General features: G+C 47.6%; 1 protein-coding gene across 1 annotated transcript; it reads left to right on the top strand.

Moving 5' to 3' along the window:
* Positions 1 to 13,571: 13,571 nt before the first annotated feature.
* Positions 13,572 to 18,594, top strand: PDX1 (pancreatic and duodenal homeobox 1). The gene is given in 2 exon segments (NM_001284471.2): positions 13,572 to 14,072; positions 17,613 to 18,594. Coding segments are annotated over 2 exon segments (849 nt in total). The 5' UTR covers positions 13,572 to 13,669; the 3' UTR covers positions 18,059 to 18,594.
* The last annotated feature ends 2,794 nt before the right edge of the window (positions 18,595 to 21,388 follow it).

Here is a 21,388-nt window from a genome sequence, read left to right as displayed (position 1 = left end):
TTCTGCCAAATCAGAGTCCCATGAACTTTCCTTTACTGACTTTATGATTCTCCTTTCTCTTTTCTGCCCCCTAAGTGGGGATATCCTCAAGAATCTATCCATAGCTCTCTTTACATTTGATCTTTCAATAAGCCAATCAACATGTAGGTCTCTAGTGATCCATATGTCCAGTCCTGTTCTCTTACTCAGACCTGGGCCTCCGAATACCTGCAAGCCTCTTAAACTTACATTGCCCACCTTTATCCTAAATTCTGTGTATTCAAATAGGACTAATTTATATCTCTCTGAAAACTGGCCCCTCTATCAACTCTTTTCCATCCACAGCAAAGTCATGTTTTCAGTCTCCCTGACTCACAGTTTTGGAACCATATTAATAATCAAAGAGCATGGGTTTTAGAGTCAGACAGAATCTGGGTGAACATAGACTCAACCTGCTGTTAATCATATGACTTTGGTCAAGCTGGTGAATCTTTCTGAACCTCTGCTTTTTCAATAGTAAAATGGGGGCAATAACACTTAACACAGGGGAATGCCATAAGAGGTAAATGAGATCCTTTTTTTTTAATTTTTTTTTAATTTTTATTTATTTATGATAGTCACAGAGAGAGAGAGAGAGAGAGAGAGAGAGGCAGAGACATAGTCAGAGGGAGAAGCAGGCTCCATGCACTGGGAGCCCGACGTGGGATTCGATCCCAGGTCTCCAGGATCGCGCCCTGGGCCAAAGGCAGGCGCCAAACCGCTGCGCCACCCAGGGATCCCCGGTAAATGAGATCCTATGGGCAAAGGGCCCAGCCATGCCCTGGCGCAGAGTCAGCACTCAACAAACATTGACTCCAATATCCTATACCTTTTTTTTTTCACTTCCTATTCAATAGATCACCAACTCCTACTGTTACATTCTCTTTGTTACGTTCTGGCTTTTCCCCTTTTTCTCCATTTCCATTGCAAGTCTAAACTCCATGTTCTCAGGGTACCTGGGCGGCTTAGTCAGTTAAGCATCCAACTCTTGATTTCAGCTCAGGTCATGATCTCAAGGTTGTGAGATTGAGCCCTGGGCATGGAGCCTGCTTAAGATTATCTCTCTCCCTCTGCCACTCCCCTACCCTAAAAAAATAAGAAATAAAAAAGTAAACTCCATGTTCTCATGTTTCAACTTCTCTTTAATAGCTTCTGAACTGGTCTAAATACTTTAGTCATATTCTGGATTCTGGCCCATACTTCATGCTGTCATATTAATATTCCTAAAACATCGTTCTGATCCTTTTAGACATACATGATATATAAAGCTGGGTACTTAAATCAAGATTTCTAAGACATATGTGTAGGTGTATGTGAGTGTGCTTCCTCACTCACTTGTTTTCTTTTAATTTTATGTGAAACAGAGGTCTTTTGCTGCCTTTCACTTCCTTAGTATCTTCCTACAGAGATGAACTCAGGAATGAGCAAACAATGAGCACCCAGTCAATGCTACTAGCCCAGTGATAAACAAGCCTGTTCTTAAAACATTGCTCAATTTACAACAATTTATTTTCTAGAAGAAACAAAGTTCATGGATTCACAGAATTCCAGAAAACAGCAGCAGCAACAAGAAAAGGCAGAATTTTTTTTTTTCTTGGCAGAATTATTTTAAAGGAAAGTCTTTGGCCAGGTGAAATCCATGCTAGAAAACTATATCTTATTGACAGTAACTATAATGACAACACCATGAGAACTTAAGGTGATGAAGAACATGCATGGTAACTATAAAAACCTGTGAGGTAGCTGCCAAAGGCTAGGAAGAGGGAGAAATGGGGAGCTGTCATTTAATGAGTATAAAGTTCTGCAAAATGAGAAGTTTTGGAGATTGGGTTACACAACAATGTGAATGTACTTAACACTACTAAACTAAAACAAAACAAAACACTACTAAACTGTACTCTTGAAGTAAGTGGTCAATTTTATGTTATGTGCTTTTTTAATACAATTTCATCTTTTTAAGTTAAAAAAATAAAACCAGGGATCCCTGGGTGGCGCAGCGGTTTGGCGCCTGCCTTTGGCCCAGGGCGCGATCCTGGAGACCCGGGATCGAATCCCACATCGGGCTCCCGGTGCATGGAGCCTGCTTCTCCCTCTGCCTATGTCTCTGCCTCTCTCTCTCTCTCTCTGTGACTATCATAAATAAATAAAAATTAAAAAAAATAAAAAATAAAACCAGAAAAATCCTAAAGGAGCTGAAGGTGTGTGCCTTAGCTAGGAGATTAATTAAACAGGAAAGAAAGCAACCCTAGACTGGGGGGTGTGCCCTTGAAATGGTTGTTCCCATCACAGCCTACATTTGTCTTTCAGAGATCTTATAATTGCATTTAAATTTCCTCTCTAACTGCCTGACTCCTCTACCAGACTAGAGGTTTCTTTAAAGCAGAGACTACCTTTTTATCACGGCATCCGCAATGCCCGACACAGTATGTGGCACAAAGTAGGCATTCCATAAATATTTGTTAAATAAATAAGAATGAATGATTGAATGAATGAATGAAGAGCAAGTCATTCTATATATGAGTTCTTTTCAGAGTGCTTCCCACATTTTATTAACTTACGGGGTACAACTCTATATGGTAGGTATTATCATTATTCCCATTTTACAGAAGAGAAAACTGAGGCACAGAGAGATTAAGGGGCTTACCCAAGGTCACACAACTAATAAGTAGTGATGCTGGGCTTCAAACCAGGACAGTCCTGTTCCAGAGCCATGCTTTTAACCACTCCCAAAGCTGCTATTCAATAGATGAGAAATTTGAAACACTGGTCAACTGAAAGCCCAAAGTCAAACTGCTAGTAAGTGATGAAGTCAGACCATACTCTATCTGTTTTCAGGAAATAACTGAAATAGACCACAAGGGAAAGCCAGATTGTCTCTATGTGACTAACCTGTTCATGGTCTTCCAATAAGAGGTTGAAAAGTCACATTTTCAGGGCATCTGTAGCTCTTTGCTATGTGTGTTTATGTGCTTGCTTGCTTCCTTCCCTCCAATAGAAGCTAAGGCCTCCAGTGTAGGGATCATGTCTTATTTTGTTATACCCCCAAAACTTGCCATAGTACCTGGCATAGAGTAGATATTTAAATAAGAGTTTGTTGAAAGCAGAAAGAGAAGAACAATCTTAAGCCAAGCTACCATTTATGGCAACAGATCAATGTCACATTTCCACGCATCTGTAAGTCTGTGAATTCCTGATAATCTTAGAAATATAATTTCACCTGTTCCAAACTCACCATTTGACCTCATTATGTTTGTTATTCTTGTGGAGTAGGTGAGTACAGTCAGATAATTGGGCAATAATTATCTAGTATGTAAGTCCTCTGTACCTAGCATGAATACCCAATCAAATAAAAAATGATCATTGTGAATATTTACAAAGAAGCAACTTTTGTAAAGTTCCAGAACCATCAACCCCAAATCTAGAAGTAGAAGTAAATATCTCGAGTTGGGCATAGACTGGCTCCAGGTAAACCTTGCCTGTGCAGATGGACATAGATGGGCTAGGGAGGCAGAGAACTATGAATTCCCTGAAATCTCCTGCAGAATTTTGTGTTCTTACACATTTGTGTGTTTTTCTGGGGGAATTCATAGTATTCATTACAATCTGAAAGAGCTACTTGACTAAAACAACAGTCAGAACTATGGCTTTAGTGTCTTTGCTTACCTATTATAGTACAATCTATTTATTCCAGGCACCAAGTGAGAAAGAAATGTGATGACTTTGTGATATAAACTGAAGATGTGTTTCAGGGCTCCTTGTGGATGGAGAGAGTAGGAGAAAGGAGTTGAAGTATTTGAAATATCTAGTAACTTGACAGATAAGAGAGTATTGTGCAAAATTTGGTGCTAAGTTGCTAGTTACTTCTATTGCCCTTATTAGTGATTTTTTAGAAGGTGAACAAAAAAAAAATTTTTTTGAAGAAAGGTAGATTGGATTAGATGAATTAGATGAGGAATGAGGAATAGGCCAGGCCATGTGCCTACCTACGTCTTCTTAAGACCATCCCACTGCAGTTTACCAAAAAACAAACAAAATTTTTTTTTTTAAGATTTCATTTATTCATGAGAGACTCACATAAAGAGACTCAGAGACGAAGGCAGAGGGAGAAGCAGACTCCTTGCAGGGATCTCGATGTGGGACTCAATCCCAGGACCCCGGGATCACACCCTGAGCCAAAGGCAGACGCTCAACCACTGAGCCATCCAGGTGCCGCAAAACAAAATTACTCAACTTTCTTCAATTATTTTTTCAGCTGAAATGTACATAAACCATTTCCAGTTCTTTTCTCCCTTCATATCAAGCAATAATCAGAACAAAAGTCCTAGAATATTACAAATATTATGTGGAATAAGATCAGTGCTCCTTTCAAAAACGGCCCCAGGGCTTACAGGGAAGAGATTCAGAAGGAAACACAGCAGGAGAAACAGAGAAACCTTGACTCTTTCCCAGTCAGTACTTTTCTTTACCAAATTTCCCTGGTTATTAAATTTAAGTTTGGCTACTGGTCATATAAATACAAAAAGGTAAATAGTGTCACTTTACTCTCTTGAGAAAACTCCAAATCCTGTGTAATTACAGGCCGGGAGACAGATAACAGCAGGCGAGGAGTTGGAGACTTGTGTTTGCCTTTTTGTTATCACCTGTCGAAATTTGCTGGGAAGGTAAGAAAACAGTGCTGTTTATCTGGATTCATAGCAATCTCTAACTCCAACTTTTGGAAACGTCAAGGTTTGACTGTGACCATGTTGGCAGAGTCTAATAAATTGCTTTGTAAATGAAGCAGACAACACTGATTGATTATGTTTTACAATACAGCGTTAGTAAAAAGAGAAAAGGTTTTCTTCCCCTACATTAAACCTTAGGCCTCTTCCGCAAGAAAACTAATAAAAATTAGGTCAATTTATATACAGGCTGGCCATGAAGTCTGGATTACATAGATAATATTTTATCTTGTACACATGGAATACAAAATATTATATAGAGTTGCCTGTGTTCAGACTTGAAGGGCATCCTATCTAAGGTGTTAGAGGAACAATGAAATGTGAAATGAGTATTTCCGTACCAAAACATCAGCATACAAGAAATGAATGTGGATGTGAATGGAAGCAATAAAGACAGACTAATTTGATCATTTAAGATCCTCAGCTGCTTCTCCTTCAAGAATCTGAATGAACCATGTCAAGACAATCTCTGTGGTGTATGATCTACTTAATTGCTGTTACGAACACTTGCACTGTGGGAGAGATGGTTCTCTTCAAACCAAGATAGATTTCATAACTCTTGAACTGAGTCATCACTATTTACATGTGAGGAAATCAACATGGAACACCCAAATCAAACCAGGCCCACTCCCTGCTGTCAGATAGATGGATTGTTCAGTAGAGAGACCATTTCCTGACTGAAGACTAAATGTGGATTTTAAAAGTTCTCAGAATGGGCAGCCCTGGTGGCTCAGCGGTTTAGTGCCGCCTTCAGCCCAGGGCATGATCCTGGGGACCCAGGGTTGAGTCCCATGCCGGGCTCCCTGCATGGAACCTGCTTCTCCCTCTGCCTGTGTCTCTGCCTCTCTCTCTCTCTCTCTCTCTCTCTCGTGTGTGTGTGTCTCTCCTGAATAAATAAATAAAATCTTTAAAAAAAAAAAAGTTCTCAGAAGACCTCTGCACGGGGCTAGTACTGATGTAGACAAGTACTGACATAGGGACGAAAATCAAGTTGAGGGGCACCTGGGTGGCTCAGTCAGTTAAGTGTCTGCCTTTAGCTCAGATCATGATTCTGGGATCCAGTGGCAGCCTTCCCTGTTCAGGAGGGGGTCTGCTCCTCCCTCTCTCTCTGCCCCTCCCCCTTGCTTGTGTTTTTTTTTTTTTCTCTCTCTCTCAAATGAATAAATAAAAAATATTTTTTAAAAAATCAGTATTTACTACTTTAAAAAAAAGAAAATCAAGCTGACCAGATGATCCAGACATTTAAGCGAGAATTTCCCACTTAATATTGGAATTCTCTAATTGAGTACATTTCTATATTCCAATAATTGTACAATAGTTGATGTTTTATTAAATAAAAAGAAGAAATAATACATATTAGATTTAAAGACCCAAAGTCTTTCCCATGTTTTAAAACATTGTGTGCAAGTGACTAGAATTTGACATGGTTCCTGCCTTAGGTACTTTCTCTAGAAACCTAATGCAGTTAGAAACATTTTGTAAAAAATAATTTACTATCCAGAAAGTTTTCCTGTTTCCAAGATAAGAAAGCCTGTTCTGCCATCCCAGCAGGCAAGGGTTGTTTAAGTTACTAGATAACGAAGTTGTTATTGATTCTATTATTTTTACTCTTCCTGATTCCCTGCAGTCCGAAGGGAGTTTGTCAGACCAAGAATGATTTTATAAAAAGGAGTCGTTATTTTTGTTGTAACTAGCCTCATTGTGACAGATGGGATCCTAGTGTTTTCTCACTGCCCTTTACTCAGGAGCTAGGAGCACAGAAAGCAAATAACCAAGAAACCAACACACTCATAGTAATCTGGATTTCTCAGCGCTGAGCCAGAGCACTTGGGAATCAAATATTGGCCTCCTCCTGAATGCCCCTTTTAGCCCGTCGTTGTTAACCAGTTTAACATTCCCTTATCACATGCTCATGTGGGCAGAATTAAATGGAATTAGCCACAAATTATATAAAATTCATTTACCTTTAAAGGAAGCTATTTGGTCATGTTCAGTGTAGAGAGAATATGGCATTAAGATACAAGTTATAATGGTACTGCCTAGAGATGAATCAATTTGCTTTGGTTTTATTGCCTCCCTTTATTTGCCCTTACGTGTTAGCTACTGTGGCTGGAAAAGCTCAGCTCAACTTTGCTGAGCCCACACTGGAGCCACACACATTAGCATCCCAAGGAGAGTCCCACTGTTTCCAAAGAGCTCAGTGGGAGAGCACAATAATAAAGTATGATCATGTTGAACCTTTCAAAATCTTCAGTCACATAAAGCAAAAATGGATGTGTAATACAGAAAGGAAAATCTGAAAATGTTCAGGATTTATAACCTACTGTGAAAACATCCAGGATTTACATGTGGCTTGCCCATGTAGAGATTCAAATAACATGTTTTCTACACAGACTTAGGCATTTTTCCATACATTTTCTCGATTTATTTATTTTTTTAAGATTTTATTTATTTATTCATGAGAGACACAGAAAGAGGCAGAGACACAGGCAGAGGGAGAAGCAGGGGGTTGCTTCTTGCAACCGGGATTACAACTTGAGCCGAGGGCAGACGCTCAATCACTGAGCCCCCCAGGTGCCCCCATTTCCTCAATTTAAACCTCACAACAACCTTATGATATAGAGAGGCATAATTTTTTTTAACATCCATGCTTAGAGAACGTTTGTTCTTTGAGAGCATCTATGAATGAGTTTTCATATATCAAAGTGTTTGTTTCCTGTTGTTGTTCTCAATTCATAGAGTGCTTAAAAATGACCTTGGGTGGGCGCCTGGGTGGCTCAGTCAGTTAAGCGACTGCTTTCGGCTCAGGTCATGATCCCAGGGTCCTGGGATCTAGTGCTGCATCAAACTCCTTGCTCAGCAGAGTCTGCTTCATCCTTTGCAACCCCCACCCCACTGCCCCCACTTGTGTCCACACTCTCTCTCAAATAAATAAATGAAATCTTTTTTTAAAAATGACCTTGGATGTGTTTAAAATGCAGATTCTCAAGACCCACCACCCCCCACAGATGATTATTCAGTAGGTCTGTGATCAGGCTCCTTGCATTCTATAAGCATCCCAGTGATTTTAATACACATGGTTCATGAATCACACTTTCAGAAACACTGCCCTATGAATCTCTGTTATTTCATTGGTTAGTAGACATCTGTACTTTTGTGGGATTTGCTTAAAGGCAAATGTGTTACAATATGTGATTGGAGAAAATATACAAAATAAACTTATTCAAATACAGCTTCTCTCTGCACAACAATACCCTGATAAGACACATCTACCATAAAAAGAATTACTTCCTAGGAAAATTCAATGAATTTAAGACCACAATCAAACAATCTGCCTTTACTTTCTCTACTGCAGGAGAGGGAATGAATGTGCCCCAGGTAGAGCTGATTCCCTCACTTTAATCCCCACCGATTTCTAGGGTCTTAGATTCCAGGGACATGCAGAGGAATCACTTTGACAAGGGTGTTTCTGGATCTTTACAAAGAAGACCTGGGTTGCACATGACCAATGGAACAAAGCAGAAATGGAGCAGGATTCCAGGACTGGTCTGATCCAGACACTAAAACTGCTCCCTTCTTTCCCAAGCCATTTGAGGGTTTCCTCTGAGTTTATGATACTAGGTGCATCTCCAACCTGGAAATGAAGAACCGTGGAAAATACAGTGGGGGAGTGGCCTCTGGCTATAAGACAGCACTTCCATGTGATTCCACCTCTACTGTAATAGGAACAGCATATTTAGCTGTGATTAGTTCACCTCCTCCAAGTCTTCTGTTCAGGGCTTTCCTGGATGTAAAGATGAAAATCTTGCACCTTCCTCATACCTGTTTCTCTCTGTGGTGTGTTGGGGGCTGGCAGGAGCAAGTACCATTTAGTGCTCCCCACCTCCTCTCACTTTAAAGCAGAGCCCCACTTTGGGGCACACTCCCTCAAAAGACACAGTGTTTCTGAATATATCTTTCTAGGTCTACCTGGACATTTAGGAATGTCCCTAAACATGGACTTGTGGTCCTTAAAAGGACACGGTGTTTCTGAATATATCTTTCTAGGTGTACCTAGGACATTTAGGAATGTCCCTAAACATGGATTTGTGGTAATAGCTCTGCAATTCTTTTGATGCAATAATGATAATAGTAAATACTTATAGACACATTAAAAGTAATGCTAGGGGAAAAAAAGGAAGAGTTGACCCTTTGTTCAGTATCTGTGAAGAGCCAGGAACATTAGACATTTTGTCTAATTGAATTCCCACAAAAATAATTTTTGAAAATCTCATCGTCTACTACATAGCAAGATAGTATAGGGTCACATCTAAAGCCAGACCTCCTCAGCCTGGATCTAGGCTGTGTGATTCTGGGCAAGTTATTTAACATCGTTATGTCTCAGTGTCCTGCACAGCAAAATAAGAATAATAGTACCTACCTCACAGGATTTTACTGAAGATTAACAAATGTAAAATACTTGAAACAGTCCCTGGCTCCCTGTGTTTACTGTCACTATCTACAATGGGTATTCCTTATGGAGCAGTACTATTGTTTCCATTTCACAAATAAGGACAGAGAGGCTTAGTGGAGTTATATAACTTTGCAAAGGACACACAGCTTCTGTGAGGCAGGGGCAGATTTAGAAGATGGGTATGTGCAGCTCCTAAGAGTTTCCTATGGTATACCAAAGCCAGGACATATTTCTTCTACCGAGTTTCTATCCCTCAGAGCTTGCAGACACGTGCATATCAAGGGCTATATCTCTGTTTAATCAATAAGTATTATTGAAAATATTTGGTCTGCCAACTAATACACCATGTGAAATGAGGGGTGGTTCAGGAAGGCGGCTGGAATGGCCAGGAAAGGTGGATCAAGCCTCCTTTGGGCTCCTGGAGGTAAGGAAATGTTCCGAGGAGAACAAAGGATTAGTCACAGGAAACAGTGATTGGAGGTGGGGTGGAGGGCAAAAAAGGAGAATTTCAATGGAAGCAGGGATCTGGTTATCCAGGATGAAGAAGAGAAAGTAATGGCAAGAGCTGGAGTTTTGAGAGACTACACATTTGGATGATGGGGCAGAAATGGGTATCTGGAGGAGAGCAAGCCAAGGGGGTGGGAACTGCAAGGGCAGGGCAGGGCAAGGGGGGGGGGTGGTTGGGGCTGAGGGGAAGTGTAAGCAGGGGGCCATAGATGCTTTGGAATGCCAGCTTCCTTTCACACTTTTCCTTTCAGCTGCAAAGTAAACTGAAAGCCTCAGAAAGATTAAACAGAAACTGGACGAAAGGGCTGGTGTCCGCCAGTCCCAGTCCTGGGAGAAAGCACGAAGCAGTGTGGGCAACTGAGCTGAGCAGCACACAGTCCTGGGGTGCACAGAGTCTGCCACACTGCCCCTTCTCCTCTCTTATGCTAACGAGAGCCAGCGTGCCAGCGATGTAGAGGACCCGACAACAACAACTGCCCGATTGACTTACATTTTCAGGCTGCATCTATCTACATAATGAGGGATGGTGCTGAATTTTCTGGAAAATAATTTCAATTCTCCACTTTTGCTGGCTTGGCCCCATGAATGTGTGGCAAGCCTTTGATTCAAAGTCTGAAGTTTTTTTCTGAACAAGTTATCCTTGGCCCTCTCAGACCTAGGTACCAGACTCTGAGGAAATCCTGGAGTATAAGGAGGGAAGAAGGATTCTCCCCTGAGGGAATAAAAGCCAGCATAAGCGTCCACTGAAGGAAAGACCCATGCACAAAAATTCAAAGTAAATTACGGAAGGAGTTTTCTCGTTGCATACATCATATTGTTTGCTTTAGCGTTTCCACTCAGGATAGAGTTTAATTTTTATTTTTAACAGCAAGTTAATTATAAAAACAAATATGCTTTAATAAATTAAATTCCACACAGATTCATCATAAACACATCTTTGAGATTCATCTATTATCCCCCCCCCCCCCTTAGTAATGGAATACAGTGGCTTAGAAATTCTTATCACCAAGTCAAATTCAGCCCTTGGCATGCTTGGAAGACTCAGCTACTGACCAAGAGCAAGGTAACCTGCGTTCTCCAGGGCGCAAACTGTCTCCAGAAGGGAAAGGGGAAGAGGGCAAGCGAGGACCTCCAGTATCTGCGAAGGCTATCAGGACGTCCTGCTAATAAACGACTTTTTCACTGTCCACACTATAATTGGTTTACAGCCTTTTTTGTTTATTTATCCATAAGAGCTGCTGTTAAATGGCTCGGGAAGGCGCTCGCCTAATGGCTCGGTATCGCTCCGGGGCCTGTGGGAGGCGAGAGGGGCGCAGGCGTCAGCGGGGACTCAGAGCGGAAACGCATTTCACCTGTAATGGACTTGGCGCTTTTATGATACCAGGAGCTATATCCACAGAAGCAGCAGAACGCGCGCTCGGCTCGGTGGAAGGCTGCGCGGGGCGCGCTTTCTCTACGGTGTACGTTATGATCAGCCAGTCCCAAAACCCTGTTAACTGTCCCACCATCGTAAGTGGCCCTTTGACTTCTGTTTCCTGGCTCACTTGTTTAGGCGAGGAGCAGCCGAAACTGCTAATTGTGAAAGTGCGGACGCGCCTCTCGTGAGCACCTTCAGCACCCTCGCGCCCTCCCCCACTTTTTTTGTTCAGCCCCAGGTTCCCGGTTATTTGCCAGCAGCGCGATGGGCGGATTTGCTTTCTGCTGAGCGCCCTCTTTTCTTTCTGCAGGGCCGAGCAAAAATATTAAATGCGAGCAAATGAAGCATCGAAATGGAGACCAATTTGCAGAAATGTGCAATTAGACGAGAAGTGCAAAATAAACACTCTGGGTCGGGGGGGGGGCGGGCGAGGCGGGGAGCGGGGGAGGAGGCGGAGGGGGGGCGTCTGCGGACTGAGTCGGAGTTGCCGAGGGGGGAGGGCGAGCAGGGAAGAATTGGGGGGAGGAAGGCGGCCGATCTTTGTCCCAAGCGGAGCTCGCCGCCCGCTCATAACCGCGTCGCCAAGTCAACCCCCGGCGACCTAGCAGATTATCTCGGAGGGTCAACACGCCGCGGCCGGGCAACCCCCTCCGGCCCTGCGGGCTGATCGATGCGGTCACTCGCGGCCGGGTGATAGCGTCTGGTCCTCCGCGGCGGCCGCCAACAATGGAGCCATTGACGCGGACGCGCAGAGATTAGGTGCGCGGGTCCCACCGCCTTTTCCTCCCGGGCCCCTGGGACCGCAGGTGGCCCCTTTCCCTGAAGAAATCGCCAGAACTCCCTCCACCTAACCGGCTTCCCCCAGCCGGGAGCACCCGCACCGGGAGGGCGGGGAGCTGCGCGTGTCCCCACCCACGCGCGGACCACTGGGTGCCCAGCACTCTTCTAAACGCAAGTGCTGAGCCGGCGCCAGCAACGCACAAGGCAAGAAATCTGCAGAGAAGTCCAAATTCCCAACTGGCTTTTGCTTTTTAAGGAAAAACAGTAGCGCACTCGAACCGTATGCATGTAAAATCCAGATTTTCCCACAAGGAGAAAATATACTAAAATCTTCCTCGTGGAGGACTGGATGTACTTTGTGGTCTAGGAAAGTCAGATTGCAATGATTTCCCCTTAGTGATGCCTTGTGGTTCACGTTTCCTCTAGCCAAGGCTTTTCGGCAAATGTGTCCAGTTTTTCTAAAACCCTCCATGTTGGTTGGAGGAATGTGGTCCTTTTGGCAGGACCTGGTCCAAGGCCACCCAGAACGCCCCGGGCAAACGGGTCGGCTGCGTTGGTCATGCCCAGGCCAGGGCTTGAGTGCCACCGCGACCCGGGGACAGTCCTTCCTCATCACCCGGTTGGAAAAATCCTCTATTTAAGGAAGACCCCAGATACCCAAAGTTACCGAAGCAGTGGAAGCCACAGACTGACGTTATAAAAACGCAGCGCTTTACATTCTTTTCTAAACATTTTCCTCCACTCTAGGACCCGCCTTATTTCAATCCAACGCAAGAGTATGCGTTCTCCAGCTGACCGACTCCGGCTGGGTGTCAGGATCCGTGGAAAGCCATTACAGATCTGGAAACCTCATGCCAACCCTGTCCCCTTCTCCCAGCCACAAAGGTGACGCTACTTCTCCCCCCACCCCCGCCACATTTGGAAACTGCACTGAGTTTGTCAAATGAACCCCAATTTCCCCAAAATCAAAATTAATAATGCCGTTCGATTTAAAAAAAAATAAAAAGCTAGTGTGAACGATTCTTTTTTTTTTTTCTGAAGTTGCAGTTTACCCTACAGAAGTCCCCAGAGCACAGCCACAGATTTAAAAAAAAACATACAACAAATGCTGGATCTTTATGTGTTAGCTCACTGACATCATTGTGGTTATGTACAAATTTCATGAATAAAATAGGACCAACTGCTTCTAACCTATAAAATCTGTAATTTTTTTTTACTGTATTCCCTAACAGGTAAAAAAAAAAAAAAACAAAGTCTAAATACACAACCTTGGCATAAGCATGTTCATAAATTATATTAATAATGTTTATGTATATTAGTAAACTAATGTATTATGTACATTATGTTGTTTGTCAAACAAGGAAAAGAGGTCACACAAAGTGTGACGAAAATCTATTTCTAAAATTGAATGTAAATTTAATATTTTCATGAGTGCTCCACTTCACACAGCACTGCCAGCTGCGCACACAGGTGTGTGCGGTAAACTAAGCAGAGAGAAAATTGAAAGAAATGCAGGTGCTCTTCGGTACCTAGGCCTTGCTTCTTAAGGCAGGAGGCCAGGCCAATAATGGCCCCAGGCTGAGCCACGTGGGGCACCGCGGAGCCTATGGCGCGGCGGCCGGCCGGCCAGTCCCTGCCGGTGGCGGGTTCCCTCCGCCAGCAGAGCGGAGCTGTCAAAGCGAGCAGGGGTGGCGCTGGGAGTGGGAGCGCTGCACGGCTCCAGCTCCCCGGCTCCAGCTCCCTACTCCTGGCCTCCAAGACCCGGCCGCAGCCATGAACAGCGAGGAGCAGTTCTACGCAGCGACGCAGCTCTACAAGGACCCGTGCGCCTTCCAGCGGGGCCCGGCTCCCGAGTTCAGCGCCAGTCCCCCTGCGTGCCTGTACATGGGCCGCCAGCCCCCGCCGCCGCCGCCCCCGTTCCCGGGGACGCTGGGAGCTCTGGAGCAGGGCAGCCCCCCGGACATCTCCCCGTACGAGGTGCCTCCCCTGGCCGACGACTCCGCGGTGGCGCACCTCCACCACCACCTCCCAGCTCAGCTCGCGCTCCCCCACCCGCCGGCCGGGCCCTTCCCGGAGGGAGCCGAGCCAGCAGCCCTGGAGGAGCCCAGCCGCGTCCAGCTGCCTTTCCCGTGGATGAAGTCTACCAAGGCTCACGCCTGGAAAGGCCAGTGGGCAGGTAAGCCTGGCTCCCCGCCCCCCTCGTCCTCGCCGGCCCTGGCCCCGGCTGCCCCCACCTCCAAGTGCTCCCCAGGACCCTCTGCCGGTTGGCGTTCCCATCGCCAGGGACAACCCAAGGTCGGACTAAACTGCATGGGAAGCCAACCTAGGCCATCCTACACAGAACCACCTTTGCGGTCCCTTTTGGAGCGTCTTTTCCGCTCAGCTCTCCTTCTGGGAGCTTAAACCCTTCCTTCCCCGTACACCGAACTCCAGCAGCCTGCGCACCCCCAGAGAGCTAAGGCCTGGCCGAGCTCCAGGCTTCGGACCCTCCGCACCCCTCCACTCGGGGATCCGCCCGGCAGGACTGCACCGAGTGAGCGTCAGGGAAGCCGAGCAGGGCTGTGGGAGGCTCCCGCCCCGGGACGAAGCTGCCTCTGGAGTCCCGGGCCCCCCTGGCCCTGAGCCCATCCGGGAGGCTTCCTTAGAGGAGTACAGGCGCGCTCGGGGCGGGGGGCACTCGGGGCTCGCGGAAAAGCAGGGAAGACAGACTGCACCGAAGTCTGCAAAGGCGCTCGGTGGGCCGGAGTTGGGGTGCGGGGTGCGAGGGGTACTCACGGCAGGACCGAGGCCTGGCTGCTCAGCCTGGGACGCAGGCAGCTTCGAGAGGCGTCTGCGATGCTAGTTCACTTCTGAACAAACAAACGTTCGAAGGGGTCTCCTCCCGCTGCTTCCCAGCAAGTAAGTTTGAGGAGGGAGACGCCCTCCCCGCGTGGCCCTTTCTGGGAGGCGTGAGCACCGGGTCCCGCGGCCCTGGGCGCCGGCGCGTCCCCGAAGGCCGTCCCGGGAGCCCGAAGGCGGAGACGCGGAGCAGCCTCCGGGCCCCCTCCCCGGCGAGCGGCCGCCGCTCCTGGCCGCTACACAATGTTATCGCTTCCGTGCCGCAGTCACCTGTGGTCACACCTGCATGGCGCGTAGCTGACTTTTCCTTTCCTTCCAGGAATCGGGGGTAAGGCTGGCGGCCCCGACCCCAAGAGTCCTCGGCGCCCCGTGCGCCCCCGGCGCAGCCCAGCGAGCTTTGTGGGGTCCGGGCTCGCCCAGGGGCCCCGGGGCTCGCCTCTCCCTGGTTCCCTTTCTCTTGAAGGCCGAGCGTGAGGACCAGGCGGGTCCGGAGGCAGGACAGGGCCAAACTCAGCGGCTGTCTTCCCCACCTACGGCGCAGCCCGGGGCGAGGGGGCGCCACACGCGGCCGGGAGCCTCTCGCACTGACGCAGCCCGCGGCCGCCGCCGCCGCCGCCGCCGCCAGGGGCTGGGAGCCTTGGGAAATGCGGGATTCCTGGGAGGCGGGAGGACCACGTCCCTCCACCCAGGCTGGGGGTTGGGGACGCGCGTTTCCGGCCTTCCCGGACCTCCCAAAGAGGCCCTAGATGAAACGTTCTGAAGCCAGGTGACCTCTCCACCAGGGTATGACTGCTACACTCGTGGAGCTCGGGAGCTCGGGCTAGGGCAGACCTAAGGAGCCAGACAGTAAAACCCGATGGAAAATTGGCGACCTTGCCCTGGGATGGGGGAACCTCGAAACCGTAACCCCCTCAGGTTGGAGAGTCCCGCGGAGAAGCCTTTGCCAGAGCCCTCTGACCCGCTACAAGCTCAGCCAAGGGCCAGCCTGCTTTTCTGTAAGGTACTCCTGCGGCCTGGAGGTCCTCCCGGAAAACTCTTGAAAGAGCAGAGCTTCAAGGATCTGTGAACTCACCTGCCCACTCCTAGTGGGGTTTCAAACCCCCAAGGGAGAGTAAAGTGACCGATGGTCTTTCTTTTGTACTATAGACATGAATACTAACAACAATGCTGTAGGAACTTTTGAAAATGTCAACCTAGGAAATGAACTGCATTAGCCTCACTGGAGGGCTTATCCCTAAACCGCCTCACCCTGCGCCTTAGGAAAGGGCACAGACCTGGGGACTATTGACATCTTCTCAATAACACCACCAGCAGCCTCCATCCTCTCTGCCAACTTGTCCTGAGCATTTGTGTCCTGGGGTAGTGGATCCTGCCGGGTGGCTGACAGCACCTCCGTGAAGCCGTGGGGGAACAGGGCCAGAGCCCGGAGAGACTGATTTGAATTTAAGAATGTGGCGGGCGGGGGCTTTTTAAACTTCCCCTTAAGGCTTGCTTGCTTCTCTCCCATGCCAAGGAAAGCTTGGAAGTGTAAGACTCTGGAGATGCTCCCCAAGGAGCAGTACTCCTCTGCTGACTGATCCAAGCCTCTGCCTTGGGTTCTGGGTGCCTCCTTTTGGCCTGAGGGGAACCCTCCTCCCAAACACACCCCATACTAGCTTTTCAATTCCCTAAAGCTTCCTAACAGTCACAGGAGAAATACCCCAGACTCCGTCCTAAGACGAGCAGATTTAGGGGTCGTCCTAGAGTGTTGGTGGAAGTTAAGTGGGCCAGAGACTACCGCTCAGGTGCAGTCGGTACCTCACAGAAAAAGGAAAAGCTAAAGAGCCCCGGAGCACAGTGGCAAACAGCAGGTGTGCAGAGGTAATTGCCTGGGCCAGCGGCCGCTTCCTTGCGACCCGGGCTTGGAGCTGGAATGCCTGAGCCTTTGACTCCACCACTCCCACGTCCTGCATAGGGCTCTCCGTTCCCAGTGGGAATCCGACCCCTGGAGGCTCCTCGCTCACCTTTTCTGCATTTGGAGCCCAGGACTCAGGCCAGGGCTGATGGGGACTTCCTTGGTGCCCCATATAGTTTCCCTTCTCCAGAACAGGGATCCGGTAGAGATTAAAACAACGATAGAGAACTTACCAGCTCAGCTCGTGAGTTGGGGATGATTACAATATAACTGTATAGAGAGATAACACATGGTTGGATATAACACTATATGTCATAAGCTCGGGGGTGTTTTTGGCTCAAGGTTTTTCACCATGAGGGTTATATTTATAAGTTGATTGTGAAATCAATTAACTGGCCTGAGGCCTTTTTTTAAAAAATGAAATAGTAAACAATAGGAAAAATTAGTATCATATGTGATAAAGGTTGGTTTTATGTCTTGAAAAATTTTTGTGCCAATTCTATGTTGGTGTGTGAACTGGGTAGTGATATGAAATGTGTTCTTACTGTGGGTCATCGTCAGAAAGCTGTGGTTTTTTAGAAGTCTTATATTAAAAGCATTTATTGCCTTTGTAGAATGGAGTAAGCTTAAATATCTATTGTGTGTGCATTTTAATCACCTTCAACCCAAACATTGGCCTAGTGAACCCACTGAAGGATCAGTGCTTGATAGAGCCCACCTGCCCCCACATGCTCAGAGAGCATGAGCCTGAGAGCAGGCACAGCTTTGACACCCCCCCCCCAAAAAAAAAATAATAAAAGGTGACATTTGCTGGAAAAGGGCTGCATGAGCCCAGACTGAGCTATGGGGTAGGAGGCTGGGACTGAGTGGCAGGAGTGGCAGGACCAGGTCTCCCAGGCCTGGGGCTGAAGTGCTGGCCTTCAGGGGTGGGGCAGGAGGAGCCAGGGGGCCAGGGACCACACTCACATGCCCTGTCACTCGCAGGCGGCGCCTACGTTGCAGAGCCAGAAGAAAACAAACGGACTCGCACTGCCTACACTCGCGCCCAGCTGCTGGAGCTGGAGAAGGAGTTCCTGTTCAACAAATACATCTCGAGGCCACGCAGGGTGGAGCTGGCCGTCATGCTGAACTTGACCGAGAGGCACATCAAGATCTGGTTTCAGAACCGCCGCATGAAATGGAAAAAGGAGGAGGACAAGAAGCGCAGCTGCGGTACAGCGCCCGGGGGCGTCGCGGACGCGGAACCAGAGCAGGACTGTGCGGTGAGCTCGGGGGAGGAGCTGCTGGCACTGCCGCCGGCGCTGCCCCCGGGGGGTGCTGTGCCGCCTGCTGTTCCCGCCGCTGCCCGGGAAGGACGTCTGCCGCCGGGCCTGAGTGCCTCGCCGCAGCCGTCCAGTGTGGCGCCCGTGCGACCGCAGGAGCCCCGGTGAGAGATGGGGGCTCCTCCTTGCCAGGCGGTTTCAACCACTGGTAAAGAAGGGGGGAGCAGGCGTAGGACCCCGGGTGTAGACAACCAGCTCTGGCCCTTCAAGGGGTTGGGAACTGCAGAGGACACCCCAGATGGAAGGGGAGAACTTGAGTTCTCAGGCCCCTGTGCTAACTGGGACGCCTTAGAGAGACACTGGGAGACCTTCTGGAAGAAGAGGAGAGGCTTTCTGTTATATCTGGGGCCTCTTCCGGTGATATTGTTGGATTGGTGACATCTGCTGCTGTGCAGGTCCTAGCACTCCAGAACCATGGACCTCTTTAGAGAAGCCAGCTCTTCAAAAGACAACAGGAACTACAAGTCGGAATGCCCTCCAACACATTTTGCAGGCAAGCTGGATGGAGCACCTTCATCTGTCCCGAAACAGAGCCATTTTTACTCAGGCTTCCACCTTAAAGCTTAGAAATAATTGAAAGGAAATATCTAAGGTTTCAAAGACCTAGTGAAATTGATGCCTGTGGAATAGAATGATTCCTCCTCCTCTTGCTCCTCCCCGTGTCTTCATCTTTCTTTTTAAAATCCTTTATGTATCACCACGTATTTCACCAGCTCACATCCTCCAAACTGCATCTCTTTCCTCCAAAAAAGAAAACGTCTTGCAGGGGTGTGTGTGGGGGGGTGGCAGCAGGTCTGGGATATACGGGCAGTGCCAGAGGCCCTGTACATTCACTTTGCCTGACACTTGGAGGGAGGGCAATTGGAAGGAGGCCTAGAGTACGGGGTTTGGGGGAGAAAGATGGCCCTAAACCATCACTGAACTGAAGCTATTTGGAACTTTCTATTTAGGATGTGCATTTAGTTCCTAGTCTCAGGGCAGGAGAGGCGGCTGTATGAAAGGCCAGTAGCATGGCCTGAACTACTTGGAAACTATTCAGAGACAGTGTGATTTCTACATCTTTGGAAATGATGAAAACATATGTAGTTGGGGAGTTTGAAGGCTGGTTATTTTTATTTAAAGTTTTAAAATTACCTAACCGTTCTTTACAAACAGGTCCGTAGTTTCCAAGTCAGTTGCTTGTTTCAGGGTCCGGGCCTTGTGTTCAGGTGGTGTTTGTGGAAACGATAAATATGGATAACACGGAAAAGAAAAAAAAAAAAAACACGGAAAAGAGATGCAAATGCATTTTCCTTGCTTAGTATCAGGCTTTCTTGCCATGCAATGATTCCCTTTTATTGAAAACATTAGAGCAGAATTTGTTGTTGTAGTTGTTGTTTCCTTTTTTTTTTTTTTTTTTTTTTGGTACTAGCCAGGGAAGAAGGGGCAATTATGAAATACCACATTTGGGTTTGAGGCTGGGGCAGTATATGAGGGAGTAGATTTTTGGTTTCTTTCTTTCTTTTCTCTTTCTTTCTTTCTTTTCTTTCTTTCTTTCTTTCTTTCTTTCTTTCTTTCTTTCTTTCTTTCTTTCTTTCTTTCTTTCTTTTTTTCTTCTTTAAGATTTTACTTAGGGACACCTAGGTGGCTCAGTGGTTAAGCATCTGCCTTCCGGCTCCGGGCATGATCCTGGGGTCCAGGATCAGGTCCCATATTAGGCTCCCCACAGGGAGTCTGCTTCTCCCTCTGCCTGTGTCTCTGCCTCTCTCTGTCTCTCATGAATAAATAAGTAAATTTTTTTTTTTTTTTTTTTAGCTTGAGTCACTAATGAAGATGAATTTCTCAGGCAATGTATCCCAGAGGCATGGGGGTTCTAAGTGCCACTGGCTAGTACTGAATGGCACAGAGCAGAGCAGCCCATTCTGTGCCACGCTGGCCATGCTGAGGCCAGGAAAATGCTCCAGCCAGCCAAGGAGATGGCCCAGTCTCCCCTTTCCTCCCAAAACAGATGTCTGGGGCAAAGGCTTTCTTAGTGATTCTTCTGAAGGAGGTGTTGCTTTAGATGAGTCTCCAGCCCAAGGCCGACAGTGTCTTGTATTAGGGGCAAACAGGCCCTGACTTAGAAGGGTTTCCAGTCTCTGGGGCCACCTGCTTCTCCCTCACCTGTGCAAGGAAAGGCACCACCTGAGCACTTCCACACTGGCGGGGCCTTAGGCTCACTCCCTGGAGTCACTGCTATTGTTTCCTTTTGCAAAGAGACAGCGAGGTTTGTTTTTGTTCTGTTGGTGGTTTTCCTTTTTGTTTTGTTGTTTTAGTTTTTTGAGAGAAATTGAGTCTTAACACCCCTCTGATTTAAAGGATCAGAAAGGGGAACTGTCTCATCAGTGAGATATGTCACTGGGGAGCCAATGACCCTGCCCTGCAGCTCCTCCACACTTGCCTGGGTTCTGGAGTCCAGCAAATCTGCCTTCAAACCCGCCTCCCTCAAATCCTGACCCATGACCTTGATAAATTGCTCAACTTCTCTGTGCCTCAATTTCTCCATTCATAAAGTGTGAGTAAATACTACATCATAGAGTTGTAAGATTTAAGCCAAAAAATTCATGGAAAGTGTTTAATTCACCATCTAGAAATAGGCATCCTTCCACGTTGTTTTATGACCCAAAGCATTCCTTTGGGAACTAAGCCGGGAGCTGCTTGCAGATGTTCACCGGGTCTCCTACCAGTCCTAACAGCCCCTCTCCTTTGACAAATCCTCACGCTGTCGCAGTTAATGTGACATGTTCATATAACCACTGATCGTTAGCGCTTCCTAGTTCTATGACTCCCTTCGTCATAAAACTCTTTTGATCCCCACAGCAACCTTCACCAGGTAAGTGAAACTGTCCCCATTTTACACGAGGGAAGCTGATGCTGGGTGGGGAGGACTGGCTGCAGCTCAGCCACCCAATTGGTGAAGTGCACGGAGACTCACCCTCGGAGGCCAAGGAGGGTTCCAGGGCTGCAGCCAAACCCGGCTCCCTGTGCGAGGCTCCGGCCCCAATCTCGCGCGCTGCCCTGACTGCAGACTGCGCCGTGGCCCCCGCGCGCGCGGGCTGCAGGGCTCGCCAACCCAACGCGAAGAAGTGTGAGCCCCTGGGGGTTGGGCTTGCGCGGCCCGGGCGCAGGTGCTGACTCCCCGCCAAACGTGCGTCTCCAGCTGCCCGGGCCCGACCGGGCGCAGGATCCCTCAACTTCGCCGAACGCGCAGTGCGCCGCTCACCGCGACTCCGAGGCGCGCAGCCAGAGCGGTGCGTCCCACGGAGAAGAGCTCCGGCTCTCAAGTTCCCGCGCCCTCGGCTTGAATTCCGGGAAATCCCGCGTAGCCTTGAACTAATCATTTAATTCTCTGTTATCTCTTCCATAAAATGGGCTCATAACGGGATGAAATGGGATGTCTTTGAAGTGTTGATAATCGAG

Source organism: Canis lupus, chromosome 25 (genome assembly GCF_011100685.1).
Source record: "Canis lupus familiaris isolate Mischka breed German Shepherd chromosome 25, alternate assembly UU_Cfam_GSD_1.0, whole genome shotgun sequence".
Classification (NCBI taxonomy): domain Eukaryota; kingdom Metazoa; phylum Chordata; class Mammalia; order Carnivora; family Canidae; genus Canis; species Canis lupus.
The sequence above is the reverse complement of the archived record's forward strand: the minus strand, read 5'-3'. Positions and strand labels throughout refer to the sequence as shown.